This window comes from Eucalyptus grandis, chromosome 5 (genome assembly GCF_016545825.1).
Source record: "Eucalyptus grandis isolate ANBG69807.140 chromosome 5, ASM1654582v1, whole genome shotgun sequence".
Lineage (NCBI taxonomy): Eukaryota > Viridiplantae > Streptophyta > Magnoliopsida > Myrtales > Myrtaceae > Eucalyptus > Eucalyptus grandis.
In genome coordinates, this window is record NC_052616.1 from 9,901,059 (window position 1) to 9,911,180 (window position 10,122).

At 42.1% G+C, this 10,122-nt stretch overlaps 2 protein-coding genes across 2 annotated transcripts; both read right to left on the bottom strand.

Annotated features, from left to right (window-relative positions):
- Positions 1-1,306: 1,306 nt before the first annotated feature.
- On the bottom strand, positions 1,307-3,297 carry LOC120293601 (putative RING-H2 finger protein ATL21A). Its single transcript, XM_039313292.1, has 2 exons — positions 2,810-3,297; positions 1,307-1,412 (listed from the first exon to the last, which is right to left on the bottom strand). The coding sequence occupies exons 1-2, from the start codon at positions 3,295-3,297 to the stop codon at positions 1,307-1,309; spliced, it is 594 nt and encodes a 197-aa protein (XP_039169226.1).
- A 1,818-nt stretch (positions 3,298-5,115) lies between these two features.
- Positions 5,116-7,340, bottom strand: LOC120293387 (putative RING-H2 finger protein ATL21A). The gene is made up of 2 exons (XM_039312552.1): positions 6,604-7,340; positions 5,116-5,651 (listed from the first exon to the last, which is right to left on the bottom strand). The coding sequence occupies exons 1-2, from the start codon at positions 7,277-7,279 to the stop codon at positions 5,161-5,163; spliced, it is 1,167 nt and encodes a 388-aa protein (XP_039168486.1). The 5' UTR covers positions 7,280-7,340; the 3' UTR covers positions 5,116-5,160.
- Positions 7,341-10,122: the final 2,782 nt, after the last annotated feature.

Genomic DNA, 10,122 nt, shown 5'->3' on the forward strand with positions numbered 1-10,122 from the left:
TATACACACAAGTACAATAGCAGACTTACCTAATCAATCAAGATGTCAATTCATTCAACTTTGCTAATCTAATCCTAAATCTTTACACGAAATTCTAAAGTAAGTTTGTCAGTCAATTTTCACAGGAAATTGCTCATGTAGCGGTTTAGTCATCACTGGCCATCCCATGCCAAATTAGACAAAACAGCTACATAGGAATTTGGTATAAATATTTATGACTAAATTGATAAAATTGAATGACTTATGATTAAATTAATATATGTACAATACATTTACAATTGATTAGACAATTACCCTTGTGTCCAACACACGACCGCTGGAAGAAAACTTTTGTTTGCATTTTCTGGCCCTCCCCTTTTTCTTTTTCTCTTTTCCACCTTTTTCTTTTCGCTACTTTTTTTTTATCCCCCTCGACCGCTGATTAAACATGTCGACCTGATGGCGCCCAGCAAATTGTAAGCGAACCGACCACGTCCAGATCTTGAGGGACGAAATCTTCCTGCGAATTAGCAAAGGCCGCTTTTAACTGTTTCTGTGCCGAGCCCAAGCTTTCAAATTTCAGTTACTTGTGACCTCTGTCTCGGTATACCTGCGAGACCAAAGCGGAACAAAGAGGGTACGTGAACAATTCAGATCTCATTTTCTTTACTCGAAATCGAGCTGCTTGATGGACTCGATCGGAAGTTAATCTATTCCAACCGGGAACAAGACAATATCTAAAGTAGACTCATATTTATCGGTGATGTGAAAAAAAGAACCTATCAAGATCTCAAATTTTCTTAAAATCTTTTGTTGATTGTCCCATTGTAGACATTAATTTCAATCCCTCCAAAAGAAATTGAAAAAAAGAAAAAGGTTATCAAGGACGGAGCGGCCACCTCAATTGAGAGCATGCAGGGACGGCTTATGTACCATCCATCATAAGCTGATGCACTATCGTTTTAGATCGTACTTGATCATCTAGACTAGCCAATCTTTGTTTGAATGGTACTTTTGAGCCCTCAAATACCAAAACCCTGAATGACAAAAATGATGACAAAGCTGAGAGAATTATAGATTACCCTTTGTAATTGCGGCACAACGGGCAAGAAGCATTTTCCCGGAGCCTTTGGTCGATGCAAAACGTGTGGAAATAATGTCCGCACTCGGGAATAGTCCGGATCATCTCGTTCCACTCATATTTTGACAGGAAAATCGCGCAAACGTCATCGTCGGGCCGAGGCAATTGCCCCAGGTCATCGACTCGAGTCTTCGGATAAGATTCGACGGTGGGCGAGCTGATGCCCATCACGCCAACAGCTTTGCTTCAGGCCATTTCGACGGCTTCCCCGCTGACCGCGTTCCGTGGAGCTGAACCTGGGACGCGGTTGGAGCTAATTTCGATCGAGACGGGGACGGACGAAGACCTGAACCTTTAAGAAGCATATGCATCCATAGATGCACATTGAACATGGTATCACGAAGAGCGAAGCCATGGCGATCCGGGCGACCGTTGATAAGCCTAAGAAAATAGGAGATGCCATAAAAATGTGAGCAAGAACTCCGCAAAGAAGAAGGGAACAAGAATGTTCTGTCTTTTTGAAGCTCAAGCTGCGTCCACTGTTCTTTCAGGTCTGAAAATAGCGTGCATCTCTGTAAAAACTGATAAATTATCCGTACTATTAGTCTAATTGAAAGTTAACCACGGGGGGTTCGCCCCAGTGGCCACCCTTCCAACATGGAAGGGGAATGTGAGGGGTTCAAATCCCCACCTTCTCAGGGGGGATGAGGGGTAGGGACGCGTAAGTTCCGAGAGTGGGTTGCGACTCACACGCCCTGCAAGAGGCAGTGCACAAGTCTGCAAGTGAGTGTAGAGTAGGCATAGAGTAGAACTGACAAAAAAAAAAAAAAATCTAATTGAAAGTTTGGGTAACATTCATTATTAAACAAAATTCACGGGCAATAACATTAATAGTCATTCAATATGACCTTTGAAATTCCTTTTTCCCAATCTAATTTGAAACTTTTAAAAAATTGCTCAATGTAATTCTTTTGTTATGTTAGGCCCAAAATAGAGAAAGAGGTCATACGAAACCCATGTAAACGCCAATATGATAAATCTAACATCAAGTTAACAGAAATGATAATCAAATCTCCTATATGTTTTAGAATTTTTAACAAATTGAGTGAACTTGGAAAGTTTAAAGATTAGATTGAATATAAAAATTCAAGGACCAAATTGAATTTTGAGGTAAAATTACGAAAAGAGTCTTAAATCTATTATAATTGTGTCAATTCAATTTTATTTTTTTGTCATTTCAATGATAAACCTTTTACATTTATACAAATTTAGTCCATCCAACTAATTTTCTGGCAAGTGCTAACATGGACGTCGACTATCCAGCTGACACTAATGTGACAATTTTTTAAGTACTTTTTCATTTTTTTTCTCTCTTTATTTGATTTTTCTTTCCTTCTTTCTCTAGCCGATTGCAGGACCAGCCAGAGACTAGGGCCGATGAGGTCGACCTCGCTGGCCACTAGTGAGGCTCACCCACCATTGGCTCACAGGTTGTGCTAATGGGCTTCCACGTCGATACTACCCCACCAAAATTGGGATAGATTAAATTGGCACAAATATAAAATGTTTAGGACTGAATTGGCCAAAAAATAGTTTATAATTGAATTTGCACAATTACAGTAGGTTTAAGACTCTTTTGGTAATTTTCCTCAAAAAATACACTACGTGTAATATGTATTTGCTTATGCAAATATACTCTGATCCCATCTCCCCTTGGCTGCTTCGCATGATATGCGATCGGGTTCAAACCAACTCCACCACATGCCTTCGATTATGTCCATCGGATGTTTCCCCCGCCGAGGGACCGAGATCATCGACAGGTTGCACTCATGCTGCATCAACCATGACAAGGCGAGCTCATCGTCTATGACCAGGGCCACCACCATGTCCCGTGCTGGACTGAGGCAGTCGAGCCTCGCGATGCCGCTTACTGGCCCGACAGTGGAGGAATTCGTGGACGAGCAGTTCGCCAGCGTGAAGTACTCGTAGTCCCGGGCTTCAAAGGGCGAGGATGGGCTCAGGAAGCGGTCCTCCAGAATCCGTTTCGGGAGGCAATCGTCCGGGTCCTTCATTCGAATGTACTGATGGGCATAATCGATGGTGTCCACTGTCCACGACGAAGTCCACTGCTTCAGACAAATGGAGGATCGTTCGGTTTCGCCTGTCGCACGAGACTTCGAACCCTCGTACCCGCAGCGTTCGCCTTGGACTTCCCTAATTCGGAACGGGAAGCGCATCTCAGGTCTTCTAGTCGAACAAATTTTCGGTCGGACAGGCCTTAGCGCTGGTGATTTTGCTGGTTATTGCTTGGAGGAAGAGAAGGAAAAATAAGGACATGGAAGAGAATGGTGAGGGAGCCATGGGAGATCATTTGAGAAGATCACAAGGTGAGCGAGTTGGAGAATACAGGGTTTTTAGTAGTGAGGACCAGCGGAAATGCTTAGTTTTCTTCTCCAGAGCAATATGGATGTGACGATGGAGCTTCCTAGGAAAAGTGTATGCAACCAATGCTACAGCAAAAGGTCAAAACAGAACATACTAAAGACAATCATTGGCAATATTAATTATCGATGGGCCGAAATAAGATCGAGATCTTCTTAATCTCTTGAAATCGTGATACATTATCTGGTCATTAGTCACCTAAATCACCTCATCATTTTTAAAAATGATTTCTAACCGTCTTGGAGTCTAAATTGTGTCAAATGTTTGGGTGATATCAACTCATCAGGAATAAGATTAATTAAGAGGAAAATCCATTATACGTCAAAAAATTCTGGAGTTTTATGGAAAAAATGTTCATGTTGCAATTTTTATAATATGAACATGTTATGGCAACTACTCCTTAGGAAACAACAAGTCAAACATCAAGGACTGGTGTCTACGTTGATGGTGAGAAAAACATCAGAGCCTTTTGCTGATACAGCCGATAAATATAATCACTTCCCAAGAAACATCAATAAAAGGTTTATGATTTCATATAATAGTTAGTACATTTAAAGTATTGGTAATAATGGTAAATTAAAGGTTACCGAATTTTCTCCTTTTTTATTTGTTAGAAATAAGAAAATTTGGCGATACCAAATATATATTTTGGTCGGTTTTACTCTAATCCTACTCTAACACTCACTCTCAAACTTTTGTCATGCATCAGCTTGCCGGGCGTGGGAGTCAAACTCATTCCCGAAATGAAATCGTTCCCACCCCAATCCCCCGAGAAAGTGAAGATTTGAACCCCCTACCTCCCCTTCCAAGTTGGAAGGGTAGTCACTAGGACGAACCCCAGTTGATAATTCACTTAAAAGTAATTTTTTTATCTGTTATTTAAATAAGAGTTATTAATACAATCTAGTTGATAATTTAATTACAAAAATAGTTGGTAAGCAAGAAAACGTATAAAAATTCGTAAACAATAGTTGATAAACTTAAAAAAAAAAAGAAGCCAAATAAACATTGGTAAGTAATTGATTAAACACCCAAAACTAGTTGGTAATTAGTCAAAAAAATAATAAGCACTCAAATTAAAACTTGTGAATTTGTATAATACTTGACAAGTTTGTGTGAGTGAAAAAAAAAAAAAAAAAAAACAAAATTTGATCAAAAGATGATAAAAGTTGGTCATTGGTAACGGTCACAAAGAGTTGGGAATCCATGAAAGTATAGACAAGTTACCAACAAATTATCGAGAAACTGAATAATTAGTAATCTTTTCACTAACGGGGTATTTTTTCATACTTGCGGACTCTTTTAGAAATCTAGCGGAACAAAAAAGAAATTTGTTCTTTGGGCAAATGAATTGTAAAATCGGTGGTCTACGGCACTCCTAATTCCAAACCGGGTGTAAGAGAAGATTGGCAGAGAGAGGAAAAAATCATCATGTGGGTATTTTTTTTAGGAACTTGGACATGGGAATCGGGTCGGATCAATGCAAACGATATCAAAACATACAGAGATCAAGAACAAGATTTTATGTTTCTAAGATGATATCCAAAAATAAAAATCTCACCAAAATCTGAAATACAAGAAACACGATGATTGAAAGAACGCGAGAACCCCATACCATAGCGATCTCAATATATACAGACGACAAGCTCCATTCCATCCTAAGCTGGTGTCGAAGGCGAAGACGATGACGATGCTCGCGACACGACCGATGGCGTGAACAAAACGGACCCCTCCGGCGAGTTCCGGCACAAGGGGCATGTGGCATTCATCTTGAGCCACTCGTCGATGCAGTCGGCGTGGAAATAGTGATTGCACTCGGGTATGGTCCGTAACGCCTCCTCTGGCTGGTACTCGCACAAGCATATCGGGCAAGTGTTGTCGCTGGGCTTGGGCAAGCGGCGGCTCACGCCGAGCAGCGTCTTCGGATAGGACTCGATGGTCGGCCCGTCGAGCCCCGTCATGACGAAAGACTGCGGGAAGATGATGGTGGGGAACTCTGTGTTAGTTTCTTCCTGCTGGTGCCGGTGCAGGCACCGCCGGCTGTAATTGCTGATGAGGCCCCATACGTAGCCGGCGAGCCCAATGAGGCAGAGGACGGCCGGGATGCCGAGGCCGATGATTATGCCGTATTTGGCACTTCTTGGAAGACCTGAAAAATTCCATACAAAGTGCAGAAATCCTTGACTTGTATGTTCAAAGAATCACCCAAGATCAAAGGTGACGATGTATACTTGCGTATGAAGAAGTCAAACTAAGTTGAAAATGTCGAACCCATTTTTCTGGAAATGATCATTTGACGATCCACATTGAGTTTTGAGATTAAGGACAAAAACTCGAGGAATTTTCACCTTGAGGACTTGAAAATAATTATTTTCGCATCACGGCCCCCGAAGTCTAAGCTCAAAATCACGTACCGAGTCATTAGTCCAATTGCCAAGAAAGCATCTTCAAAAGGAAAGGGGACCTCTCGCCTTCTCTTTCAACCATTATTTTCCGACCTTGTGAGGAAGAAAGAAAAGGCGTTGTCTTTTACCGCGTACCGTCCCAACTATTTCCTTCCCACGTCTTCCATAAATGAAGAATTCTTATGAACATTGGACTTAAATGACAGCGGTTAAATTCAGGTGAAACTTCTTTAAAATATATGTAAAATTTAAAGGATTTTTAGGTAGCCGATCTCCATGCGTACATGTCGGATTATTAAAAAGTCTGTGGGCGGACGAGAATTTAAGTAATTTAAGCACCACTTTGATTGTGACAAACTTTATTGTGCATATACAAAGAGAAGAAACTCAAAGAAAAACGCACCAAAAAAAGTGGTACATTTGACTTAATCAAAGTTCACGACAATCTAGCTGCTAGACTTTTATTACTAAAGTTAAGGGAAAAAATAAATGTGCACTTATTGTAAAGTACTCCCGACATAATTTTAGCATCGTTTTCATTAATTTCACTCCATGCGGTACTTACTTATTAGTCTTTTAAGATCGTTACGTCAAAGATGAAATTGTGTTGAATTTCGAAGATATTCACGTGACTTCAAATGAATTTAGAAGTCAAAAACTGGAACGATGGTGTCGCCCCGAGATCGGAGTACTTACCAGTGCTCGGAACATTCGTGCAGGCGATCTCCAAACCGGAGCCGTCCCTCAGCCCGCACGTCCCGCCGCGCGCCAAGCACGAGCTACAGTCGGGCTCTCGCCACGCGAGCATCAGGTCCTCGTGCAGATCCGACGCGGCCGGCCACGCCACCGGCACGCTGACGGTCCGGACCTCGCGGCACTCGCGCGACGGGGACCCGCGGTAGAACCGGCTCTCCACCGACATGACCCGGTAGTCCTCGCCGCTCATGCACCGGATCACCAGCATCGTCGGCATCGCCTCCATCGCCGCCGGCGCGGCGTCGCCGGAGCAGTTCACGAGCGTGTACTTCTTGGTCCTCAGGGCGCTGAACGGGGAGCCCTCGAGGGTGAAGTTCAGGAGCCGGCTCGGGAGGCAGTTGCCGGCGTCGTTGAGCCAGACGGACTGGGCCGCGTAGTCGATGTTCTGGACGACGAAGCCGCCGGAGAGGGGGAGGGTGAGGATGGTCTGGTGCTGGAGATTGCAGGAGAGGTCGAAGCCCGGGTAGCCGCAGCGGCTCCCGGTGAGCCCGAACGGGAACTGTACGGAGAGGTCGCTCCCATGGCACGGTGAAGGGCAGGGATGGTCGGCCGTTGTCTTCTGAGCCGAAACGAATCTAAGAAGAAAGATTAAGAACAAGGGTCCCGAAGCGTGCATCGTGTTGGGGTTTCTGACGAGACTATACCGAGGAAGTTGATAATGAGGAAGTTAATAGCTAAAACTTACAGCGAGAGAAAAGAGAGAGAGAGAGAGAGAGATTAAGGAGGCTATAGAAAAGTCGTCCGACTTCAAATACTGACTAGCAGCAATGCGAGAAGCGTTTTTAGGGACAAGAATTGGTTTGTAATTAATGTTCAGTAGTTATGATTTGGCGGGCTTGTGCCGTGGTGGGTTTTGATTGGAGAGGGCCAAGAAAATGACGGGGCGGTACAGGTGAGCGAAACGACTATGAACAGCGGTCAGCGCCGAACGAAAGTGCATCGAAGGTCGAGTCGTGTAGAAATCTTTTCATGGCATAACTTGCACCGTTGCGTCCCGCACGGGAAATGGAAAATGCGGCTAGCAATGAATGCAGCGAGCGGGTTGAATGTGGTAAAAACGGGGAGGGCGTTGCGCGTTCCCATTCGGTCTTTTTTTAACCAGGACACAAGCAGTAAAATGGCTTAGATCTCTCGAGGGTTTGGGATTTTCCAGGAACGCCCCCAGGGTCCTCCTGCTCTCTGCAGACGGTACAAGAACTGACCGAGGGAAGCAACGTCCTTTTCAAAGGGCCTCGCAGGCTCTCCTGACCGAACCTGATCGCTCTGCTGTTTCTCTCCCTCGATCGACTGATGTGATGCAGCACAGGCTGCCCAGACGCTTTCACGCCAGCATCTTGTCTTCGCCATTTACGTTTGAGGAGATTAAAAATCTGCTTCACGGTCCATGTTTGGGGACGGGGCACTTGGGGCTGATGGGTTTTCTCGAGATTTCTTTACTGGTGCTTGGCCTGTCATTGGAATTATGTGCAGCTGTCAGATTCCTTCTCCTCCTTTGAAGATGATGTTGACCAGGGGCCAATGCGACCGTCGGAGCTTCTTGCCAGAGAGCATTAAATGCCGCCGAAAGCAAGCAATACTCCTGCCATAACTGGTTGGAGCGCACTAAGTTAGACTTACTGATCCCCAAAAAGAAGGAAAAAAAATTGAAGACGCCATTATTTTCAGCGATTTTTTTTTTTTGGTAAAGTATTTTCAGCGATTTCATAGCCGCGGCGTGACTAATCCAATCCTGCGAGATTAAGATAATTCAGTACTACAAAGTTAGCTTGTTATGAATTTTGAAGTTTAAAATTTAATTTGTGCCTTTCTTCTAATAGTTTACACTTTTAGACAAAAAAGTGGCACGTCCAACTTCGACAATTATAACCGACTGACCTTTGGCCGAACACGAAGATCTTGGGATACAACTTGTACAGTCGCAAGAACATTTTTTGTGGATCTGATAAGTTAAGCAAATTTAATGACACTACAGAAAATAAGTTTGTCTAAGTCAACCTCTAAATAATGTGGAAGCTGCTGGGAGGTGAAGTGGTCAAAAAATTGAAAGGCTTGTTTGAAACAAATAGACAAGATGTGAGTATGGAGTAGGAGCGGAACACGTTTCGATTCTCCACCACCACACATCAAGCCAAACCGTTCTTTGCTTAATGTTGATCTACTCAGATTTCAACACCCATGTCATTTGATTTATGAAACGCGCTTATTGAATTGAGGATTTGCAATAGATAAAACTCCATTTTCATCGAATCCATCTTGCAAATCCGCTATTCTCTGCTATTTTTCATTAGCATCGTTATAATCTTAGTTTTCAGAAAGAATCAAAAGTATGCCCAGATAGATCAAGCAAATGGAAGATTTCTTCTAATTAAGGCAACTCATTGACTACAATCCCATTAAAGAAAGAAAGAAAGAAAGAAAAACCCACCATGGCACTACAGGACAACATGCTTTGCATAGCGCTTTCTCACCTTTGAATTACATTGACATACATCACATTTAAATTCTCGGTCTATAGCCTTTCTCTTACGTTAGTTTACCTTATAAGAAAAAAGGTAATAGTCTAAAAGATTTATTCTTGTGCCGGGTCTAGTCTAAAGTTGAAAACAACATACTTAATTCTCCAAAACATTAACGTAATATCACGTTGAACGTTAGAATGTAAGACGAAGATGCTACATATGCTCAAAAGTCTCCACACAGAGAATTCCAAGGCGTGAAATGATGAAAGTCAGAAGAAAAAAATTGTGAAAATGACTACGTCAGTGCATGTTGTGCCCCATTGGATATTTGGTGTGTATGTTAGGCGTGTACAAAGAAATCAGAAACTGCTCAAAAATCAAACTAGACCCTTAAGAATTGGCTGTTCCCATGGAGATCAGTCAATTTCTGATTCCAATTTTGTAGAATTGTTGAGTTTCGGTCCAGTTCTGTTCTAAACGTGGAACCGCCCACCTGGACTTGATCAATAAAACTATATTTAAAAAAAATTCCATCTCAATTGCTTATTTATTTTGTAGTTTTCGACTAGTATATATTATATGTTTGTAGTTATTGGACATTATTGACTAATTTTGTCTATCGGGTATGTAATAGAATTAACTCCCTATTTTTTTCTTTTTTTCATTCTATTAATCTATTTACTTGTTTTCTTGGTCAAAACATAATAAACAAACAAAGAAGGAAGGAGAGGATCGATTGGAGATGTCCATAAATATTGCCATACTTTGTCGTCATGATATAAAATTAAAAAGCCAATGGCTCATTTTAAGAGCATAATTAGGTCTCTCTTTAGCCATCTTTATGATTAAATTAGGTTGAGCGTTAATAAAAGATAAATTAAGTGATTAATGTTTTAACTTTTGTGGAAATTAGGACTTCTAACATAGAGTCTAACTTTCCATATATTCCCGATGTTGGGAAATCAGGACTATATCATGACCTTCGAAGAAATTAAGTTCT